Genomic DNA, 24,279 nt, shown 5'->3' with positions numbered 1-24,279 from the left:
ACAATGAAAAAAATATGTTATTATTTCCGTCAACAAGGCTGCAATGCTAAGCACTATCAGATACAGTGGAAGTGATTTCTGAGTATGCATGGGATTACACTGGTTATAGGAAATGTGGCTGGACTACAACTCCCATCATCCAGTGGTGGAGCTTCAAGCTCTGATGGGGGAACGGAAAGCAGGCAGAGGTGTGGCACGCCGCCTGCAGGGGCATGGCGCCCAGCACGCGCACCTGTGTTCCTCCGCCAGTGTCATAATCCCTTACCATTGGCTATGCTGGCTGGGACTGATGGGGGTTGGAGTCTGGAAAATTTCTGGAGGACCATAGGTCCCCCACCACAGCAGTACAGTATCGAGACTACAGGGTTTGTGTATTTAGATATACACAATGCTGACAATATCAGCAGCAAAGTAGGAGCAATAGCGATAGAGACACGTTCTTCTACATGAAGGTCCCAGGCTCAAAACCATTATCTTTTCAGCTAAAGCAACTGATGAGTAACATGCTTCTCTGCCCGAGACCTTGCACATCTGCTGACAGTCTGAGTTGACAAAAATCTATTTTAAGAAAGTCAGCTGCTTCTACTGTCCTTATTTTCGGTTATCTGTACAATCTCCAGTTAAAGATTCGCCATGAATGAAAACAAACTGACACCTGCACTTTTGCAGATCTGATGACAATACTGGGCTAGATCCCCCTCTTTCCTATTTTGAACATGTTTTATATATTTACTGTTTGCTATTTTGTTGCACACTGTTCTCAAGGGTTTTACTGGTGGGCAGCATAGAAACTTCACAAAACCAAATAAATCTGTTTGACTTAGGTCAAGGCAATTTGTTTTAAAGTAATGCATGTTTACTGCATGAGATTAACGAGACAGCCCTCGTGTACAGGCTAACAATGGCAACAAAAAGCTACAAACACAAAAGGAAAAGGGGAGGGAAGAGGAAAGCCTGCTGCAAAGGACCAGCGTGAATGATCAGGATGCCCAATGAAGCTTGTCACTCAGCCACGTCAATGGAATAGGCCCTGTTTCCCATGCCTCCCTCTGCTGTAAGTACCCTCTCTAATGCCTGGCCATATCTGAAGTTTGGAGGTGGCAGGTGCTACAGTTGCGTGGCCAAATATGCAGCGAGCAAGGGTTGTTCAGGAGGATTTCAAGGAAGACAACCAAAGCAGCAGCAACCCTGTGCCAGCTTACCGGGAAACAAGCCTTTGTTCAACGCAGCAGAACACACGTCTCCGTAGACAGGGGTGCCAACTTGAATAAAATATTGGGGTGGCGGGAGCCCAGGTAAGCCTCACTCTTCAGAAGTGATCATAATACGCGGCACACGCACACCATTTGGACAGCAATGCTCATCAACTTGGGGACAGCAATGCCCTCAAATATTTTATTGGGGGCCCCTAAAAGACCTCGTTCCCTAGGACCCGGCTCCTACGTCCACAGACCTGCATACGATCGCGAGCCTGTACGCGTCTCCATGGCTCATCCTCGGCGCCCATCTAACGCACATGCAATTCATTCATTCATTCATGCACTCACTCCATTCATTCTCGTCCCACCCGCGCTTCTCCCCGCCCCCTGTCAAGCGCCAGCTAATCAGAAGCGGGCGCAGAGAAGAAGGCGGGCGGACTGCGCGCGCCAAGCTCTGCGCAGGCGTACTTCCTCGTGAAAATATGCATATGTATACATGTTCTCGAGCCCGCCGGCGCCTGGCTCCTCCTCTTCCTCCCTGCCCTTTCCCCATCCCCATCCCATGTGTTCTAACCGCGCGGCGCCGGCTTCACGCGCTCGGGGCGCTGCTTCCCCCTCCTCCGGTTCCGGCCTCGAGAGATTCGGCGCAGGCGAAGCGGGCGGGCCCTTTTTCCTCCTCGGCTTCGCGGGTGAGGGGAGCGCGAGGGGGGAAGCGGCCGTTAAAAGGGGCGGGGGGAAAGCACGCGCGTGCATGGGAAAGGGTCGCGGGGGGGGGGCGAGCTTCGAGGCTGCCGCGTAAGGAGGCGGCCAACCTGTCGGGGTCCCCCCCCCAGAAAGGAGAGTCGAGGGGGGAAGGCGGTTAGACTGAGCTGAGGAGAAGGGCGAGCGAAAGGGGTCACCTCTTTCCCTTGGCCAAACTCTCCCCATAGGCTGCCTCGTGTCTGGGGTCGTCCCTCTCTTTCAAGGGGGCTGCCTCCGTCCTTTGGGTACCACAGATGCTCAGCGATGCTGGGGTTTTTTTGGTGGGGGGAAGGGTGGGCGTTGCAGTCCAGAGACGGACCCCCCCCAAAAAAAACAGACGGATCAGGAGAGCCCCCCCCAATGCAACTAGAGGTGGCTTTACCCCATATTTAGATACAGGTCTATATGTAAGGGAAGGAGCTAAACATCATGAAACCCAGTTGTGTCAGATTATCTTAAGTGCCCCACAGCTGGTGCTGGTTTTGGCCAGCATGGCCCTAGAGGTTGAAGCGTTGGCTCTAGGAATGGCAGACCCAGGTTCCAATTCTTGGACCCCACCCCCCCCAAGGTTTACTTTCTATGACACCCTGATCTGCCTCGGCAGGGTTGTTGAGAGGATAAAAGGTGTGCTTGCTTGGAGGAAAGGTAAAAAAAAAAGTACACCCCCTTCCTTATTTTTTTCTTCTTGTCTCCCCTCCCGCTTAAAGAAAGGCCTCTGATCACATCCTCAGTTGAATTCTGTGCCTCAAGAGGTTCATATTAATGACGTGCATTCCAGCCATACTCCAAATTGGGGTGATACGGCTGGTAATATCTCAAAACTTAAATGAAGATTATATTTTTTACCCTTTTATCTGATTGAGATTTTTTTGGTTCTCATTGATCGTCTCTTTCCCTGGTCTCCTTCCTCCCACTCTCCCCTGTCCCAATTACATTTTTTCCTACATTTCTTGCAATATTTATATTTCCAACTAAATATCCCCTGGCAGCATTTCCAAAACTTTTATTTCATACGAACAGAAGAAGTAATCTTTAGACTTCCCACATCCCTGTGTTTGCTGCAGTAGACAAACAGAATTGCTGTGTTGTAAGTTTCATCAAATGCAAATAGGCTGTAGACTGTGTAAGCTGATATGTTTATGACACTTTTACCATACAGTACTCTCCTTCCAAGGACTCTGGGATAATATAAGTGGTTCATCTCTTTTCATTTTAACTGTGCAATGGATTGATGACCAATGCAGGATCATCCAGAGGGGGTTTGAGGAGCCATATCTCTCCGTCCTAGTCCAAGAAGCTAACCATTGTGCCCCACTGGAACTTGCTTTTCCCACTCTTACAGCAATTGTCAAGGTATCTGGCTCTAAAAAGATTGGACACATTTATTATGGCATAAGCTGTTGTGGACTAGTGTTGATTTCATCAGATGCAATGTAGTCCACGGAAACTTGTGCCATGATACAATTACGGTATTAGTTTTTAAGGCACCATTAACCTATTCTTTACATTTGCTGTTGCTTTTGACATAAGACACACTTAATATGCTGGATTTTATGGTGATGCAAGAATCCTTTGGGTTTTTGTCAAAACTTCTAGAGAAAATTAACTAGGGTGGGATATTTAAATCTAGATTAAATCTACTACTTAATTTCATTCTGGTTGGTCTCCTTCCTTCCCCACTTTCACACACCTACTTGGCTCACACTCCTTGGCTTGCACCATTAATTTGTCCCCTACCCAGTCACATTACCACAATCATACACTTATATTCTTCTCCATTATTCCATGCCAGAGGACACTGAACTGACAGCAGTGGAGGAATTAGGTCTACCAGAATGTCTCTTCAGAGATCTTGCCGAGGTCAACCCCAAACTCTGCAAAATCATGCTGTTTGCCAGGGCTTTTAATCTGAAGATTTTCCTTTTTTGAAAGCACTGCTGGATGTTCCTGCTAGTTTATACACTATTGTTTTATTATTTTTGGTTTTATTAAGATTCTAAATTTTATTTTGTAAGATGCCTTAATTTTTAAATATATATCAAAGGTGGATTAGAAATTTTAATAGCATAAATAAAGGACCGATGGCTCCCATCCCTGTCCTGCTTTCCTTTATGATTTGTTCTGCTTATGCAGAACAAGACATATTTATGATTTGCTGTCTCGCTGTTCCTTAAAGCAAGGCATACACTATAAATAAGAGTACTGTAGTGGATTTTATGAGGTTAATTGTGTCACATTAACTTTTAAATGGAGTAAGAAGTTTTGCATACAGTTGTTCCTGTTATACACTGTGAAGAGTCAATGTAGTTTGTATCAAATTTGTCCCTAAAATTCTGGGAACTTGGAAGTCCATATCCTATTTTTAGATGGACTGCCGGTTTGCTTTGGCTGTTGCAAGTTATTCTACTTTTCACTAGTAGCTACATTATTATATTTATAGACTGCTATCAGTATGCCTGGTGTGTTGTGGTTTAATTTTTACTCTGCCTACCAAAAAAGTACACAAAGCTTACCCAAAACCAATACAATACAAAGTAAGTTTCAAAATATAGTAAACATCGTGAAAATGCAGAAATACAATCTTAAATGGAAACAAAATGACCAGTGAAACCTTACAACCGTTTAAAGCAAAAAGTGGTTTTAAAAGCAGCAAAATACACAGTACAATGGGCATTCTAAGAAAACCTTATTCATTACAGAATAGCACAAGGAAAAAGATATGCTTCTCCCCTGTGGAGTTTATAATCCAAATTTCTGACATTGGAAGGGGGGGGGAGATGAGTAAATTAGGGAAGAATATGGAAAAGTTCTGTTACACTTTCTTATGAAGCAGTCTTAAGCATGTTTACTCAGATGTAAATCCCATTGACTTCAATGGGGCTTACTGTATAGAAAGGTGTGTCTAGAATTGCTCCCTAAGTAAGCCTTAGTTTTAGTAAGCCTTAGTTTCAGAAAGGGGCTGGAATTGTTGTTGTTGTTGTTGTTGTTTAGTCATTTAGTCGTGTCCGACTCTTCGTGACCCCATGGACCAGAGCATCTTCCACTGCCTCCCGCAGTTTGGTCAAACTCACATTGGTAGCTTCGAGAACACTGTCCAACCATCTCGTCCTCTGCTGTCCCCTTCTCTTAGTGCCCTCAATCTTTCCCAGCATCAGGGTCTTTTCCAGGGAGTCTTCTCTTCTCATGAGGTGGCCAAAGTATTGGAGCCTCAGCTTCAGGATCTGTCCTTCCTGTGAGCACTCAGGGCTGATTTCGTTCAGAATGGATAAGTTTGATCTTGCAGTCCATGGGACTCTCAAGAGTCTCCTCCAGCACCATAATTCAAAAGCATAAATTCTTCGGCGATCAGCCGCCTTTATGGTCCAGCTCTCACTTCCATACATCACTACTGGGAAAACCATAACTTTAACTATACAGACATTTGTTGGCAAGGTGATGTCTCTGCTTTTTAAGATGCTGTCTAGGTTTGTCATTGCTTTTCTCCCAAGAAGCAGGTGTCTTTTAATTTCATGACTGCTATCACCGTCTGCAGTGATCATGGAACCCAAGAAAGTAAAACATCTCACTGCCTCCATTTCTTCCCCTTTTATTTGCCAGGAGGTGATGGGACCAGTGGCTATGATCTTAGGTTTTTTTTATGTTGCGCTCTCTTTCACCCTCATTTTTTGCGCTCTCTTTCACCTTCATTAAAAGGTTCTTTAATTTCTCCTCACTTTCTGCCATCAAGGTTGTGTCATCTGCATATCTGAGGTTGTTGATATCTTCTGGCAATCTTAATTCCAGTTTGGGATTCATGCAGTCCAGCCTTTCACACAATGAATTCTGCATATAAGTTAAATAAGCAGGGAGACAATATACAGCCTTGTTGTACTCCTTTCCCAATTTTGAACCAATCAGTTGTTCCATATCCAGTTCCAACTGTAGCATCTTGTCCCACATAGAGGTTTCTCAGGAGACAGATGAGATGGTCAGGCACTCCCATTTCTTTAAGAACTTGCCATAGTTTGCTGTGGTCGACACAGCCAAATGCTTTTGCGTAGTCAGTGAATCAGAAGTAGATGTTTTTCTGGAATTCTCTAGCTTTCTCAAGGGGCTGGAATTAAATGTATAAATTAAGCCTAGAGTGTAACAACAACTTCCAAATAGAAAATCAAGTTTAAAGTATGATTGTTCTGCCTTTATTAGTTTTACCGTAATTGGACAAAGTTCACAGAAATAAGTTGGTTAAAAGATCTAACAGGTGGTATTAGTGCATTTATTCTGTAAAAGCTTAAAACATTTTCTCTTTCATTTTCTACATAGTTTCCATGTTTGGATTTAAATACCATTGTTCCAGTATCTAGGCAGAGATGTTGATGATGATGATGACGACTGTGTTGTCAAATTAATTTTTCTTTTCTTTTCCAGGTATTAAAACAAATGAAGTACATTCTGGTAACAGGCGGTGTTATCTCTGGGATTGGGAAAGGAATAATTGCTAGCAGCGTTGGGACAATCCTCAAATCATGTGGCTTGCACGTAACTTCAATTAAAATTGACCCATACATTAACATTGATGCAGGCACCTTTTCTCCTTATGAGCATGGTAAGATGGAGAAAAAGAGCAAACTTTTAAACATTAAGAATAAAATAACACTGAAGATGTTTTGAGGGATGGTGGTGTATAATTGCACTCTGACTGTTGCATTGGGGTGAGGGTTTGGAATTGCCAGTGCTATAGATAGTGAGTTGGTGACAACTTTTTAGGGTACAATATAGAAATACTGGTTAGTATTTGTAGGGAAGAAGGTACCGTATTTTTCGCTCCATAAGACACACTTTTTCCTGCTAAAAAGTAAGAGGAAATGTCTGTGCATTTTATGGAGCGAATGCATGGTCCCTGGAGCCGAATTGCCCAGGGGTGAAAAGCAGATCGTTCTTTTAATATATTTTTTAGAAAGAGCTAAAGGTTAATGAGGGAAAGAGAACCCGCTCAGCAGCTGATTGCAATAGATCAGGAGGGAGATAAGAGAAGCTAGCTCCCTTCCCGGCCCCACCCCCTTGCTCAGGCCTCCATTGTTGTGTTTCGTCAGTGACATGTGACTGGCTGATTAGATTAGCTGTCTGGAAACTGTAGAAATGGCTCCCTTTCCTTTCCTTCCCTTTCCTAAAGAAGCTGCAGAACTGTGAGTTGAACTCCATAAAACAGGATTTTCTCCCCTTTGCAAAAAAGCTGCACAACTGTGACTTGATCCCCCCAAAAACAGGGCTTTCCCCCTTTCCTCCTCTAAAACTTAGGTGCATCTTTTGGTCAGGTGTGTCTTATGGAGCAAAAATACGGTAGTTACTGCTTCAAGCAAGTCTAACTTATGAATGTCACTTGATTTTAGGTGAAGTGTTTGTGTTGGATGACGGAGGGGAAGTGGATTTGGATCTGGGCAACTATGAGCGCTTTCTTGATATCCGACTCACGAAAGACAATAATCTGACCACAGGGAAGATCTATCAGTATGTCATCAACAAAGAAAGGAAGGGAGACTATCTTGGGAAAACAGTTCAAGGTAGGATATTGGAACTGGGTTCACTTGGCTTTAATAGAGATCAGCATATCAGTGTTTCCAGTATTATGGTTCTCTGTGTACTTCAGCTGAATGCTGTTCTGATCTGTATCTGGCAAAGATGGGCATGTTCACATTTATCCCTTCCCTCTTCTGCCCATTTGTTATTGGCTTTCATGGTGGCATGCACAGTTGAGAAAAGTATACAAATAATTCTAAAAATAAGACATGACAACACTTGATATATACTTATATGTGGACAATATGCAAATCGTTATGCTGTGGTTTGGCTTGTGAAGTTCAAATTGATCATTTATGTTGTTTGCTGACCTAAAATATCTCTGCCTTGATTTGTATTATTGTCAGTATTTCTACTGCTTGGAACAGGAGTGGCAATTTCCTGGGAACAATGTGTTTGGGACAAGGCTATGGTAATCCCCACGTCATCTGGGTATTTATTAGGAATATTGGGAGGGGAACTAAATCAGTATATTAATGAAAATATATAAAGTATATCAAAGAAAAATATACCATATTTACGTGAAACTAATGCACCTTCGAATTTAATGCACATTTCAATTTTTGAAATCAAAGAAGTATTTGCTGGTGCTATCAAATCTAATGCACACCCTAATATGGCCAGAAAAAGGTGTGCAATAAATTTGGGTAAATACGGTGTATAGTAGCCCTGGTTCTTGGTAACAGTTTTCCAATGGCAGGGTCGGCTTCTTTTAAATAAAGAAGAGTAGTCTATGTTGAGAGGGTTCTAAAACTAAGACATAAACTGAGGAATAGGATTTCAGCCCTATTCATGTTATGTGCATGTCACAACAAATATCTATTGATTAATAGGGCACTGCTCTGTGTTGGGTATGAAGCATGTGAACTCTAAGATACTGGTTTTATTACTGTTTTTAGTTTGAAAATGGACAAATATATTCTTGTCTTGTCTTGTTTTGCAGTTGTACCCCACATTACAGATGCTATCCAGGAGTGGGTAATGAGGCAAGCACGAATCCCAGTAGACGACGATGGCATAGAACCTCAAGTCTGTGTGATTGAGGTTGGTATCCATGATCTGTTGCACAGGTTAAAGGCTGAATATTGACGTGTCTTGCTAAACCATAGAGTAGTGCAGTGTGGGTGAGCTGTAGGAAGGTTGTGCCTGATGCTTATTCTCTTTCTCACTTGGCCATTGTTTTTCATGCTGGCTTGTTTCAGACAAACCATAGTTAACATCAACAGTATTCTTCTATTTTGGATGAAATAACAAAGCAAAAGTGTAAGTGAAAAATTCTGATCTTTTCCTCCTTGTGTGGGACAAGGAGCGGAGTAGGTGGTATAAGAACCTAAGATTTGCTGCAGTTCTGGTCACCAGTTTGCGGTAATCCATGTATTTTTTAGAATAACATGCAAATTTTGCCAAAGAGTTGTATCTCATTTTAGTCACACTTGGAATAGACAAACATGGCTTACCTAGCTCTATTAAGTCCTGTGAGTCTACTTAGATGGATGCAACCCAATATATTTTTAGGAAATGTCATATACAATACTCTGGTTAGAATTCTGATAGGGGCATTTGAGAGAGTGTCAGCAATTCTCTCCCTCCTTTTAGCAAGTTCTTTTTGTTCTTTGTTCACCTAAGGATTTGTTGTTTGCCTTAAAGTAACCTTTCCAAACCTTGAGAGAGCAAAATCTTTCATATGTTCTCCAGATAACATAGCACTAATTTTCTGGGAAGATTTTGCTTGCAGTCACAGAATATGGAGGAAATTTAAAAGAAAAAAATACAAAAAAAGAAAAGAAAAAATATATTGGTTGGGTCAACTGGAAATGTAAAAGTGTGAAGCACCTAGTTGACCTTGCTTGGTTGGCAAACACTTTTATTTGAATCCAGGCTGAATTAGTTGAACTTTAGTCCCATTCAAAGAATTGGGACAGGATACTTACTGGTAGTTATTGCTTAGTACCCATTGAAATAAATGAAACTGAAGTGGAGGTAACTTAGTCTGGATCCAACCTATGACTTGCATCATCCAGCATCTTATTGCATAACATACTCTGAGGTGAACTGCCGATAGTTATACAGGGTGACATTGACACAGTCTTTGTGTTCTAAAAACAGAGTATGGTGCTTAATTCCACATCTCTCTGTTTTAGCTTGGAGGAACTGTAGGAGACATTGAAAGCATGCCCTTCATCGAGGCATTCCGCCAATTTCAATTCAAAGTCAAGCGGGAAAAGTTTTGTAATATTCATGTCAGTCTGGTACCACAGGTAAGATCTTCAGTATAAGGTTGTGTTTGTTGTTTCAGACAGTTGCAGCATTACATAAAGAAATTTTGTAAGCTGCCCTCATTATTTTGGTAGAGTGGAAAAATAAGTCTCCCTAAAAAGCAAACTATTTTCATTTGTAAGCTTCTTAACTAGTTTGGGGAAACTTTTTGGTTCTTTAATGGTGTTGCTTCATGTCTGATGATTAGAACTGTGTCCTTGGAAATGGGAAATGGAGTTGACTTTTTTTTAGCATTATGAACACCAGTACTTTATGCCTTTTTTCATACTATTTTTAAAAGCAAAAATATTAAGTAAAATATAGTAATTCAGGTGATCTTCATATGTTGTGAAATACAAACACTAGTTGATGTTTGTATCAAATTGCATAGATTATCTCTGGAGAAGTAACCTGAATCTACCAGGCACTACCTAAATTGTCTTGTACATCTTTATGTGGAAGTACTTCCTATGTTCAATGGGTCTTCTCCCTCTTACATGCTTTATATTGCATCTTGGGCACCTCAAATTACTGCTTCACTTGATATAGTCATCATAAAAATTAGGTTACAATCCTATATACAGTATTAAATCCTTTTGGAAATTGTGGGAGCTACTGCAACATAAACATTTATTTTTATGTCAGCTTCTTGTAGCAAAGTTGCTGTCATATAGTTGATTACTCAAGTATTTAATATCCAGTAAGAAATCACTGGCTTCTGAAATAATGTAAGTAAATGTCTTAGTATATGACATTAATAGCTTCTTTAATTTGTATTGTAATAAATTTAGTGGAGCCTTACTCGTATATATAGAAAAATACCCCAAGCTCCTGTGAGTTTTGCTCATCCAAATAGAAGCATTAAATCATGTTCCTGAAAGCATCTGATAAGGAATTAATCAGTATAGGCACATTTAATACTAAATTGTTCAGCAAGCCTTATTATATAGCACGTGAAGCTGTCATCTAATGATGTTCAGATAAAATCAGTTTTACATTATTCTGGGCCAGTGAAAAACACTTCATTTTGCTATTATTGCTTGCTCTTTACTTTAGTGATTTGTTAGATTTACTAAAACCTGGATGATTGCTGCAGTACATAATACTTTGGAGGCTGTAGATCTGACACACTGTCTTCTCATACATATTTCTTGATGCTTGTGTGCTAGCCAAGCTCTACAGGAGAACAGAAGACAAAACCCACCCAGAATAGTGTTCGTGAACTCCGAGGTCTTGGTCTCTCACCAGATCTGGTAAGTTTACTGTGGCATGTAGAAATCACATTCAGCTGGTTTTTATAGACGTTTTCAAATGTCATAAGTCATGGGTTGGAGAGAGTTTTTTTTATATGGTGCCATAAGTATATCAACAAATAGCCATGAAGCATTTTGTTTGCAGAAGGCTACAAGGCATATTTCATTAACCTACCAAGTGCTAAAGGTTAGGTTATAACCTGGTGCAGTATTGTTTGATAACTTCACTGTTTTCATTCCTAGATTGTATGCAGATGCTCCACACCTCTAGATACCTCAGTAAAAGAGAAGATTTCCATGTTCTGTCATGTAGAACCAGAACAGGTAAAAATTGTTTAAATGTTTTGATACCGTTGGCATATTTATTTGTGTACTTAGGTCATAGATCTGGTCTGTGCATGTTGATTACAGCAAAATCTTCCCTTTGCAATATACAGCATATAAAGTTTTTTTTAAAATAAAATAAAATTATCCAAGGTACTAGAGCTGTGTATTATTCTGCACCTCATAAATGTGACATTGAGGCCATAGTATTCTTTCTCTTATTGAACAGGTAATTTGTGTTCATGATGTCTCTTCCATCTATCGGGTACCTCTTTTGCTAGAGGAGCAAGGGGTGGTTGATTATTTCCGACACCGGCTTGACCTTCCCATTGAAAAGCAGCCTAGGAGAATGCTCATGAAGTGGAAGGAGATGGCTGACAGGTGAGCTTCCTCGTAGGAAGCAACTGTACTATTCTGACCTACTGTGTTAGCAGAGGAGAGGCTAGGAGGAGAGCTTGTTTCCTTAGCCCTCTCCAGCTCCAGAGTGTATTGGCAAATATAGATTCTCTTCCTAACTATTCACCCACAGAAAAATTGTAGATAAATCTTTTTACAGCTAAGTTAGGACTTGGCAAGTTTTTCCTGTAGACTAGTTCCTGTGTTAAACTTTATCATTTTATCTTAACTGGACTGAAGTAGCTAAAATATGTGGATGAGTACTTGGAATCATAGAGCTGGAAGGGACACCGAGGGTCATCTAGTCCAACCCCCTGCAATGCAGGAATCTCAACTTAAACATCCATGGCAGATGCCCATCCAACCTTTGGTTAAAAACCTCCAGGAAAGGGAATTAAGAAGGGAAATATTTAAACTTAATTAAGGCTATAATCCTATACCATTAAGCTGGGAGTATGCCCCATTGAGCCCAATGGGATGTTTCTCATTAGACATGCCTTCATGTAGAGAAGCCTAAAAAACCCCTTATCCCCATATCTTCATTCTGTAGTGGTAGAATCCACTTTACAACCTCAGGGATCTACCATATTATTTGCATATATGGACCAGGCCTGCGAATTCTCATGCGGAATCATATTATTCATTCAACATTGTGCTTAGTATGCCTGGGCCCTAAACATATACAATATAGCATATGTGCTGCCAAAATGAGAGGCTGCTTGATCATGCAGGTCTGATCTTTTAATTAACTATTTTAGCTCATAGTATATAGTTTGCGCTATTAAAGATTAAAGATAGAAGATACAGTGTTTTGTTTTTTGTTCACACAGATATGATCGCTTATTGGAGACCTGCTGTATTGCTCTTGTTGGCAAATACACAAAGTTTTCAGATTCCTATGCTTCTGTTATCAAAGCTTTGGAACATTCTGCCCTGGCTATCAATCACAAGCTTGAGATCAAGGTATGCTTTTCCACTAGCCCCAGCAGAATCGCTGCTTTCTCTGGATTCATGTTTAAAGCAAAGGGCAGCAATAAACAGGATGTACTTTCCTGTTTTGAGAATGGTGCTTCAGCAGCAGCCAAGGTACCAATATTTCCAGCCCAAAATACTCTTGCATAAAAAACTACTGTATTTAGAAAAAAACACAACCCATTTAAAGTTACATTCAAGCAGCACTGAGGATAATAATAATAATAATAATAATAATAATAATAATTTATTATTTATACCCCGCCCATCTGGCCGGGTTCCCCCAGCCACTCTGGGCGGCTTCCAACAAAACAGAAATTCTAAAATACAGAATTTAGATTACAAAGCTTACTAACCTGCTGCTACTTGCATAGCTATTGGACATAATTGGTGGTAGAAGCATAATGGTGATGCTGTTTCTAATCCCCAGCTGGGTACTCTTCCTTTCCAGGGGACCAAAGATTTTGGGGAGCTTGCCATATAAAATATATGGATGGGGAAAGAGGCAATCCATTCTTCTCTTACCCCCCACAAAAGTGGATAGGAAGGTCACTAAGTAGAATATAGGTTTTGTTTACTTTAAACAGCAATTCAGATCTAGAAACTACAGGGGAAGGGTAGGCAGCCTGGTGCCCTTCAGAAGTTCTGAGCTACATCTCTCATCAGCCTCAGTCAGCATGGACAATGGTGAAGGATGATGGGATTTGAGGTCCAGAATGTCTGGAGGGCTACGGTTTGCTACTATAGGAATTCAAAACCCTCGTGGAAGAGATTATGCATGTAATGTGACACCTTGAAACCTCCATCTTTGGAGCTCCAGAGCAAACAGAAGACAACAATTGCCATGATGGCAGAAGCCCTCCACCAAATGGAAGGCTCTTAAATTGTTTCAGCCTATGTGGATGTCTTCCTTTCTTCCTTTACAAACTGTTGGATTATCTGATTGTTTCAAAAAAGATTGTTTGCATCCCACCCATCAAGATTTGTGAACGGAACAAGAAATTGACCATCAAAAATAACATCTGTTTTACAAAATCTGTATTTTTTGATGGGTGCAAAAATTCCCTGCTTCAATAATTGGAACAGTTGTGTCATATGTAGTTTTGGGGAAACAAAAATAAATATGTGTCGATCTCTTCAGATAGTGTTTGATCTGGTTGTATAATAATAATACCAGCAGTGAGGGAGGGGAAAACCTTTTTTTTAAAGCTCCAATGAGCTAAAAAATTGGTACATCTGATTCTGCTTTAATCTCACATTTTTTAAAAATGGATTTCTTCCTAGTACATTGATTCTGCTGACTTGGAACCAGCTACTCTCCAAGAAGAGCCAGTTCGATACCATGAGGCCTGGCAGAAACTCTGCAGCGCTGAGTAAGGCAAACATAACCTTGCTTTCCTCCTTGAAACGTAGTGACTCCTACTGACATCATTCTAGACTTCATTTATTGTTTCCTGGTTGGCTCAGTATTCTAGTCTGGCTGGGCCTGTTTATACAGAGTTAGAGTGGCCGTTTTACCTTCTTTTTATCTTATGAGCCAAGTAGACAATGGGTAGACTTGTGGAAATGGATGGATGAGGTTAACTTAGGTTTATTAATTTCAGTGGGTCTGCTCAGGGCAGAGCTTAGTTGCACAAAACCCAACATGCCACACATCCTATTACTCAAGAAATCATACTGCCACAAATAAGAGTCTAGAGATATAAATAGCCAATGGTCTTTCAATAGCAGTTGACTGCAATTGTTACATAGATCCTGCATGCTCAGAGGCAATTTATCACTGAATACCAGTTGTTAACTCTGTAAGATAGCTCAGTTGGTAGGGCATGAGACTCTTAATCTCAGGGTTGTGGGTTCGAGCCCTATGTTGGGTCATAGATTCCTGCACTGCAGAGGGTTGGACTAGATGATCCTTGTGGTCCCTTCCAACTTTATAATTCTTTGATGATGGTGGCAGGATTCTAGAACAGAGTATATTAATGAGATTCACTTTTTAGCTGTGAATGCATCCTTTCCCCCCTAATAAATATGTTTGTTGAGTGTTTATGGATAAAGATACAAAACAAAGGCAATACGGTACAATACAACCACAAAAAGCTAGAGTGGGGCATAAACCAAATATATGTGTACAATTCTATCCCATGGATACATAATCAGAAGTAGTGTATATTGCATTTTAGTTGTGCACTCCAAATTTCCAAGGATACTGCAGGCAGCTGTTGAAGGTTTGCACTTCCTTGGAAGGCACGTCTACTTGCATCTGTCATACATAGATTGATACTGCAGAGCACTTAAATCATTCGGAATAGTCTCTTTTGGAGATGAGGAGCAAAACAGCCATGGTGGTCAGCCTTTGAAGGCAGTCCCCTTTTATATGAGAAGTGCTTCAATTGCCTGGCTTCAGAAAGATTACTCTAATTAAACAACACGCATGAATGTAAAACATTTGTTTGAGGGGAACTACACATTTGGTGGAGACTGGTGTCTGGAAACCTGCATGTCTGCTAAGTAGCAAAGAGATTTTGAAGGTCAGACACAGCAGGCAACCCTGCATAATATACTTTACTTTAAGCATGCCTTTCTGCTGTTGCTTTGCTGTTACTTGGAAAAGATCCAAGATTGTTCACTGAACTTCTGAAACTCCTGCCCCTTGAGAGTGATTAATGAAATGTGTGAAAGAGATGGACAAATTAGTGAATGTCATATATTGGAAGAATGGTAGAAAGTTAGTATGCTGAAAAATGGACATGTTCTTTAGATCGTTGGCAGATGCACTGGACATATGACCTGAAAGGAATGTATTTGTATAACCTAGTGGGGTAATTTGCATTTTTGAGTCATGCTGTTCTGTTTCTGTGTAGATATTTAAAGTTTAAAATAATAATGAAAAGCTTTGTGGAATGCAGATGGTTCACCTTCCTGCATTGCAGGGATTGGACTAGATGACCCTTCATGTCACTTCTAACTCTATGATTCTATGAAAGTGTGACAGACTTTCAGGTGTCACTGAATGGATTTCTCCCCCCTTTTATGCAGTGGAATTTTGGTTCCAGGAGGGTTTGGTGTTCGAGGGACAGAAGGAAAGATCCAAGCTATTTCTTGGGCAAGAAAACAGAAAAAACCCTTCTTAGGTGAGAGATTTATTATTGTTATTATTATTATTATTATCATTATTATTATTATTAGTAGTAGTAGTACTACCAACATTTATATACCACCTGTTCTTCCAAGACGCTCAAGATGGGATACATGGTTCTCCTCCCCACAACCTTGTGAGGTAGGATAGGCTAAGAGATGGTGACTGGCTAAGGGTCCCCCATTGAGCTTCATGGCTGAGTGGGGATTTGATCACTGGTCTCCCAGGTCATAGTCCAACATTCTAATGATTACACCACACTGACTCTCAATGCAGCCCTCCCTATAGAAATAGGAAGAACAGAACTTTGGCCTACACACCAGGTTGAGGTTTTAACTATTAGGCAATAATCCACTCTGATACCCGAGAATCAGGTACTTGAGTTGCTATGCAGCCTGTCAAAAATATAAAAGGCAACTGGCAAGAGGAGGGGTTTCTGGTTTACACTGATCAATATCTGTTTTCTTCATGACTTTGAGCTTGCTTGGAAGACATACAAGCAGAGATCAGCACCCCCTTTACACCCCCCCAAAATCATTGTAACCTTTTTGTCATCTTTGTGCTTATGTGGCCCCTGATGCAAATAGTGGCTGCTATGAGAGAGTTATTGGGGATTTGGAGAGAGCGCTGTGCTGTCTTTTACTACAGGAGTCTGCTTGGGAATGCAGCTAGCAGTTGTGGAATTCGCCCGCAACATCCTGGGTTGGAAAGGTAAATGCAATGATGTAAAAATACTTCATTGGGGATGGATATATGGGGGCCAATACGTAAGATTGGTAATGACTGGTGTTCATTGTGGATTGGTATAAATTACTACCTGTGACATTTAAAATGACTAGCCTTAAAGGGGATCAGCACCCATTTTTCTTCACTCTGTCCTTGTAACCGTTTCCCAAGCCACAGACATTTGTTATGCAAACTGATGTATTCCTCCAATTCAATTGAACTGATTGGAATAGGAGGTAATATTTCCCATGCATTCACTACTGACCTTAGAGTTTCACAGGATAATAGTTAAGATCTGTGTAGCATGAGAGTGCTTCAGGGACATATTGTCTCCGTAATCCCTGAATCAAGTCTGCAGGATGGGTCACAGTTTTCATGATAGCATGACCAGTACAGCCCAACTCACATCATGAGCACCCTGAAAAGTATTCTTTAGCTGTTTGTTACCGGGGTATATTAGTATTTCTGAGTTTTGTGCCTTATATGGCATGGGATGTGAGTAGTTAAAGGTTGGACTGTGAACCATAAGCTCATAGCCAAACTATGCTTTGGTCATGATCTCAAACCCTCACTTGCAGCCCTGCAATTTGGGGTCAATGCTGACCTATCCTGCAGACCTAGTGACTGATGGAAAATTAGGGTTTGCACTGCTAGCCATATCTGATCAACGTTTGTAATTGACAGATGCCAACTCTACAGAATTTGACCCCAAAACTACACATCCAGTGGTAAGTATGATGTAATTTTTGAGCCTAGGGTGGTTTTACTCCTTGCACGCCAAGAGTATTCAGCATTTTTGCCATAGAAAACCAAAAATATGAAATACGTTGGCTGGCTTGCACAGAAATTAATGACAAAAATAGATGGCTGGGGTGTGAAACATACAGTCATACCTCGGGTTACGAACACCTCGGTTTGTGAACAGTTCGGGTTACAAACTGCGCAACCCCGGAAGTGTTTTCGCTGCGCGTGTGTGCGCAGAAGCGGCGCGCGTGGTCTGCGCATGCGCAAAGCGCGAAAATCACGCTTTGCGCATGCGCAAAATGGCGCTTCGGGTCGCGTTCGGCTTACGAACTTTTCGGGTTACGAACTGCGATCCGGAACGGATCGCGTTCGTAACCCGAGGTATTACTGTACTCCCCTTATGGTCTTATGGAATGCAACCACAAATTGATGAATGGAGCAACGTGGCTATGGTGCCTATCTCTGTTGTATAATATTGAAGTCAAACCTTTCAAGGTTGTATTCAATTGAGTTTTACTCAGAGTTGAACCTTTGAAATTAATGGTCCTAACTTAACCATAACAATTACTTCAGTAGGTCTTCTCTGGGTAAGACTAGTTTTGGCCCATATGCCTGGGGAGAAAGCAAGATCTCTATCCACGTGGGACATAATGTTCAAATACGTTATAATATGGCATGTCAGATTTGATGAACATAGGCCCAGATGTAGGAGCATTTACAGTTAACACCATATTTCTGCTTTTATGTTACTTTATTTTTATTTTTTTATTGATTGACATTTATAGACCACCTTTCCTTCAAGAAGCTCAAGGTGGCGTACATGGCTCTCCCTCTCCGTGTTTTATCCTCACAACAGCCTTGTGAGGAAGCTTAGGCCATGGTCCCCCTGAGCCTATGGGTCTGTTGCATCTCTCTTCTAACTCCTCACCCCCAGCCAACCTACAAAACTGAAGGACTATCTGTTTTGTATGGAAAGTCCAGGTTGTTCTACTACAGAGCCCCATGACTCCTCTCTAAAGGAATCTCTTGACTTGATTGAAATGTGATGAAACCAGTTTTCTACTTGTAGAACACAAATGATTCAGATTGATGTTTGTGGCCTTTTTGAAAGGTTGCTTTTGCCAAGGGCTACCCTTTGGTGTATGCTTATCTTCTAATTCCTTTTCAATCCCGTTGTCCTCTTTTGAATTGCTTTCCTCAGATCATAGACATGCCGGAGCATAATCCTGGTCAAATGGGTGGGACCATGAGGCTTGGGAAGAGGAAGACAGTTTTTCACACCAAGAACTCAGTCATGAGTATGGCTCTTCCTAGACCTATGTTGTCTCTCCTCCTTTGTATTACACTTTCCTTTTGCATATTGGTGAACAGTGATGCATGATCTATTGTGTTAAGTACTGGAAGATTTTGTGCTAAACGGCTCCCACTCCTCCTCCTCCTGTTATTTTAATTAATTGATCAGTCTCCTTCCACGTATGTCCCTTATGTCCCTTGGTGATGCATACAGCATATAATAAAAGCAGTTTCAAAACAGCACAAAAAAATAACAGATGAGTTTAAAAGCAAATCAGAATGGATAAATATGGCAGAGATGTGTTGATCCAGCTGAAAAGTTTATTGGAACAAAGTTTCTTGGAACAAACTTTTCAGGGACAGAGACTTTTTCTCCCATTTCATACCAAAACTTTGTGGTGTTGGTTGGGACTTTTAATGGTAGCAAGTTTAGTGTAGACAAGAAATACTACTTCATACAATGCATATGTAAATTATGGAATTCACTGCTAGAAGATGTGATGGCCAATAGTTTTGATTTTAAAGGGGATTAGACAGCTCAGTCTGTGGCTGTTGACCATGATGGTTAAATAGAACCACGTCCAGAGATGATATGCCAGTTGCTGGGGAGCGACAGTGGGAGACAATTGCCTTGATGTCATTATTGAAATTCTTGGAGGCATCTGGTTGGCCAAGATCAGGGGTGCCCAAACTTTTTCCCAAGAGGGCCAGATTTGATTAAGTGAACATGTGTGAGGGTCGACCAAAGTTGTTGATTTTACCCCAAAGTTAGGATTTTACCCCAAAGTTGAGTTTTTTAAATATTGAACTTGTTGAGCTTTCTTTAGGATTTGACCCCATTTGACCCCAATAAATACACTGCCACAGGGGCCGGATAAAAACAGCTGGGGGGTTGGATTAGGTCCCCGAAACAGACTTTGGACATGCCTAGTCTAGATAAATCCTAGGCTGGTCCAGCAAGTCTCTTCTTTATCTTTCCTGGTGGTCCAGTAGAATTCTGAAATTTATTCTTTGGAAGCGAAGGTGTGGTGTTAATGTGTTTAGCCATTCTGTAATAAGCACAGCCATATTTTCTCCATGGATAGGAAAACTGTATGGAGACGGTGACTATTTGGAAGAGAGGCACAGACACAGATACGAGGTATGTCACCTAGTATGCAGCAATATTTATCAACCCCCGCCACCACATTGGCTTTTCTAAAGAGAAGTGATTGTATGACACCACTTTCCCTTCCATAGGTAAACCCAGAGTTGAAAAACACCTTTGAAGAAAATGGCCTGAAATTTGTGGGCCAGGATGTCGAAGGAGAGCGAATGGAGGTGGTTGAGCTGGAAGGTAAGCACTTGAATTAGTAGCTGGGAGACTGACACTGTTGTCTTAGGCGACAACTAATATGGAAAGAGGAACTCTTCCTTCCTTGGATGGGGAGAATGAATGGCAAGTACCACAAGAGTTAGTAGATGCAGCAGAGAGACAAGAATCAGGGGTCCCCAGACTACGGCCCAGGGACCACATATGGCCCGCAAGGCTCTTTTATGCGGCCCCCGGTGCCCCCCCGCTGCCTGCTCTTACCGGCGTGGCGCGGCTGCCCACTTCTGACCCGGAAAAGCGACGGAAATAGCTTGTGTGTGTCATTTCCGGTGTACTTCCAGGTCGGAGGAAGCTTCTGCACATGAACACAAGCTATTTCCGGCGCTTTCCAGGTTGGGAGTGTGCCAGAAATAGCGTATGTGCATGGGCGCACCCGGCCGCGCACGCACGTTCCCCTGCCCTCCGGCCCACCGCGCAATTGCCGTGGCGGGCATCCGGCCCAAAGCCGGGTAAGTTTGGGAACCCTGGACAAGATGATGGTACTCAGAAAAACTTTATATTGCCTATGTACTTTGGCCTGGCCTTGCCGATTGAGAGGGCTTCAGATAGTAACCTAACAAAGCATGTTATCACCCTCTCTCCTAGAGCATCCATTTTTTGTCGGTGTTCAGTTTCATCCAGAGTTCCTCTCCAGACCTATAAAGCCATCTCCCCCTTACTTCGGCCTCCTCCTGGCTTCTGCAGGGAGGCTCGCACATTATCTACAGAAAGGATGCAGACTCTCCCCCAGGTAAGTTCAGCTGGGTGTCTTGGCTCATGGTATAACTGCCGGCTTAGCAGTTCAGCATGGTGCACCAATGAGAGACTGTCTCCTATTTCTGCTAGGCATAAAAACCTTAAGGCTGTATTGTATCTTCCTTCCTTGAACTTGGGCCTACAATATCAGTAATGCCTTTGTAGAATGAAAGTGTAGGGAGTTGTTCTTCTACTGTGGCTCATTAGTCTCTGGCTCAATCTCCCTCCTTAGGAAAACTGGTCTGCTTTTATCTTTTGTTGCAGCTGACATCAATATACTGTTTGTTAAGTAGTGGAGAATACTGCTGACACATATTTTGGGTATCAGTGTTCTAAATGCTCTTTGTGATGATTAAGGTCAGTCTTCTGGTATCACTCCACTTAAAAAGAAATTGCTACCAAACAATCTCCCCCCCCTTCCCTCCCAGTGTAGTCTGGCGCTACAGTACTGCCTGCCAAAGGCTTGTGGAGTTTTGCCAGACTCAGAATGACTCTTCACAAAACTGCACTCTAGGAGCGTTGTCTCGGAGAAGCTGCAAGGGGATGTGCACAAGGCTTACATTTTCTGTGCAACATAGCAAAGGGGAAGTCCATTCATCTCCCCTGTATTTTGCAGTGTGTGTTCTAGAGGTGTGGCAGTATCCTGTATATTTCCTCAGGCAAAATGCATGCTTTCCCCCCTTGTATGCCGCACGTGGTATCCTTTATTGCTATTCTGCCCAGGACTTGAAGTTGCCCCTAGAATAAAAGGCTGCAAGAATCCTTAAAGTCACCTGGTCAGTGCCTGGCCTCTGCACTAAGAAGGTCCATGACTTTTTGACAAATTGGGCTATTTTAAAGAACAATACAAGCCACAGATTGGATGTGTGAGAATCCTTAAAGGCTGGAAAGCAGGCCTGGTGCCAGCACCTGATATCCTAGAGCAGCTGTTGGGTCTCTGGTGGCCCAGCAAGGCACACCAGCACTGATATCTCTGCCCCCCCCCTTCCACCACCAGTTAGGTGACTGGGGACTGTAAGTCATAATATTTATTTCTGTACCCTAGTGACACTAGGTCAGGTGCTGTGGGGCACTGTGCGAAATTAAAATGTTGCTGCTGTCACTGCCAGATTTGCTGAGAAGGACCATGTGTAAATGTAGCCAGCTAGGCTAGTTTGTGGAAGTCTGTCATAGGCAGACTTTTTTGACTGGCTAGGTCATTTAGATGAACTTGCCTTTGCATTGTAACTAATAAGCCAGAGCCAGAGATGAAACATGTGTAGAAGTAGTGCTTATCTTTCTAATGGTCTGAATGTTACAGGGATACCTACAGCGACAGAAGCGGAAGTAGTTCACCGGACTCTGAGATCACAGAACTGAAATTCACTGCGGTGAATCATGAGTGATTGCTGGTAATGCTGTCCTTTCATGTTCTGAATTTTCAAATTATCTTTCTTCCATCTCTCCCAGTTGTGAATTTGGGCCAACTCTCTGGGTGTTTCTTAACCATGGGGAAAAATTGGCTGGTCTTTCAGGATGGGAGGAGTGGCATCTCAAAGCGTTGTGGACAAATACAGGCAAAGCTAAATATATCATGAGATCTTCATGTTGAACCTGGCTAGTGTGCCTTGGTAGCTGTGACATTTCCATGTACATTGCCTTGGGTCCTTTTGTGGAAAGGAAAAGCACTGTGGTGTAGTGGTTAGTTTCAGACTAGAGACAAGGATTCAAACCCACAATTTGCCATGAAGTTCTCAGGGTGATGTCAATCACTATCTCTCAGTGACTATCCTATTCTGTAAAGTTGTGTCAGGAGAGAAACCGGCAAACATTTTATGCTACTGAAAGAAAGGTAGCATGTAAATTGGGCCACATTCCCTTCTGAGTAACCGTTTGGGAGCCATGCCAGTGGTGAGTGCTGTCAGAAGGAAACATACATTTGACTAATTAACAAGTATGCAGGCACAGAGAGTATCCTCCATTCAGACAAGAGGCAGTTAAAAGTTCGAGTTTCTAGCTGGGCAAAAATACTCGAGACGAGAGTATGGAGCATGAGCAGTGAGAGGGGTGGCAGAGGATGGTGTGTGGCCTGGGGAGACTCCCAAGGGCCAGATGGGAGAGGTTTGCGTGGTTTCTGGGCTGAGGTTTCTCACCTGTGATGTAACCATATTAAAACAAATGCATTTTTTATTTAAAAAAATCCTTTTGTCTCTCTTATCTACCCTCCCCCTACCATTCCAGATATGCCTAAATTTCAGAAGATCCTTCATTCCTTCGATGCAATAGTTGAACTGCTGGAATCTCTTAAATCACGTCACGATAATTGTATTTTGAAAAATCATGGCACACTTCTTTTGTTCATTTAAACTTATTTTGTATTCTGAGAAGCTGACACAGTGGTGCTCACCTGTGCACAATGGTGAGCTTAAAAATAAGAACTTCAGAAATAGAATAAAGAGTGGGACAAATTCTGCATTTCTGAAGAGCCTTGAGTCACCAATGCAAATGGTCAGTGTTGCCAAGGAGAGTATCTGTCTAGGCTTTCTGTTCACTTCCATTGTGGATGGTTCAAATTATGGTATTTACTCTCTTAGTGGATTGTGGGAAGAGAGGTGCCACGAAGAGGGGATAACTTGACACATATTGAGAAGCAAAGTGGTGAGATTTGGTGCCACCGTTGAACCTTTGTTTCCAGGAGATTCCTTTTCCTGCTAGTGAAATCTTAGAGTATTTGGTTAATTCTAATCCTAAACAAGTCATATAAATGCAGTGATATAATTAAAATAGAGTATAACACCACCACCCCTTTTAGAAGCTTGTGATGGGCGGTTTTTGTTTTTGTCCTGCTTCCTGGACTGCCATAACTCCTTGCATCAAGGGGGCCAGGTGTACAAGAAAGTGACTTTTCAGAAGCTGCCTTTGCAACTCTCATTGAGAGACTTGCCTTGGACTAAAAAGTCCAAGGCCCCACACTGCTGGGAACTTGTCATGTGACACATATGCAATATGTGGCCTGTTTCCACAAGTGTTTGGGGAGTGCTCAGCAATATATTTACTCCATCCCAAAGAAGAGGAAAAAGGTGACGCTAGGCTTCTGCAAAAGGTGGGAGCTGCATGAAAGAAGTGTTTGTAATCTCCCCTTTTCCAGTGTAGGTTGTAAGCTGCCTTTCCAGCAAGCTAGGAGAAACTCTGTTATTAAAAAAAATGTACCGCATATCTAAACACTTCTGAGTTTAATAAAACTTGGGGAACACAATCTGTGTGTCTGTTCTGGTCATCTATCAAACTTGAGGACTTGTTTTACACTCAACCCCCCCCCCCCATTCACCATCTTGCTGTAAGATGGTGTCTGCTTCACACCTATTTCTCCTTCCTAATGGGTTATGTCAGCAACTTCCTGCATAAGTAGCTGAAGAAAAATGCTGCTTTGGAAAGCAAGGGCTAATTATCTATAGAGATTGCTGATGCACAAATTTTCCCTCCCACTTTCTCATAGCTTTACCACCATGTATGACATTTTTCCATAGGAAGCAAAATCCAGTGGTGCCATTCAAAGTTAAAATGTTAATGTGCTGTCTAGATGCCAAAAGGAGAACA

General features: G+C 41.9%; 1 protein-coding gene across 4 annotated transcripts; it reads left to right on the top strand.

The window, feature by feature from the left end:
- The first annotated feature begins 1,688 nt into the window (after positions 1 to 1,688).
- Positions 1,689 to 23,938, top strand: CTPS1 (CTP synthase 1). 4 transcript variants are annotated; one of them, XM_035117267.3, is made up of 19 exons: positions 1,689 to 1,888; positions 6,348 to 6,525; positions 7,310 to 7,480; positions 8,440 to 8,540; positions 9,638 to 9,754; positions 10,922 to 11,005; positions 11,249 to 11,329; positions 11,559 to 11,710; positions 12,556 to 12,688; positions 13,982 to 14,070; positions 15,734 to 15,828; positions 16,482 to 16,544; positions 17,244 to 17,287; positions 18,505 to 18,601; positions 19,682 to 19,737; positions 19,836 to 19,932; positions 20,554 to 20,698; positions 22,004 to 22,094; positions 22,924 to 23,938. In XM_035117267.3, exons 2-18 carry the CDS (start codon positions 6,360 to 6,362, stop codon positions 22,086 to 22,088), a joined length of 1,776 nt encoding a protein of 591 aa, XP_034973158.1. In that variant the 5' UTR covers positions 1,689 to 1,888; positions 6,348 to 6,359; the 3' UTR covers positions 22,089 to 22,094; positions 22,924 to 23,938. The 4 variants fall into 4 exon arrangements, with proteins under 4 accessions (XP_034973158.1, XP_034973156.1, XP_088528623.1 ...); XM_035117265.3 differs by lacking the exon at positions 1,689 to 1,888 and adding an exon at positions 1,947 to 2,585; XM_088672497.1 differs by lacking the exon at positions 1,689 to 1,888 and adding an exon at positions 1,977 to 3,027.
- Positions 23,939 to 24,279: the final 341 nt, after the last annotated feature.

The sequence above is a fragment of the Zootoca vivipara genome, chromosome 6 (genome assembly GCF_965207765.1).
Source record: "Zootoca vivipara chromosome 6, rZooViv2.hap1.1, whole genome shotgun sequence".
NCBI classification, from domain to species: Eukaryota; Metazoa; Chordata; class Lepidosauria; order Squamata; family Lacertidae; genus Zootoca; species Zootoca vivipara.
This window is presented reverse-complemented; position numbering and strand designations above follow the sequence as displayed.

Bases quoted from the DNA above. Each gene is read 5' to 3' on its own strand.
- CTPS1 (XM_035117267.3), top strand. From the start codon at position 6,360: ATGAAGTACATTCTGGTAACAGGCGGTGTTATCTCTGGGATTGGGAAA. The intron at 14,071-15,733 runs GTAAGGCAAACA...CCTTTTATGCAG, and splicing joins CAGAAACTCTGCAGCGCTGA to TGGAATTTTGGTTCCAGGAG. The intron at 15,829-16,481 runs GTGAGAGATTTA...CTTTTACTACAG, and splicing joins ACAGAAAAAACCCTTCTTAG to GAGTCTGCTTGGGAATGCAG.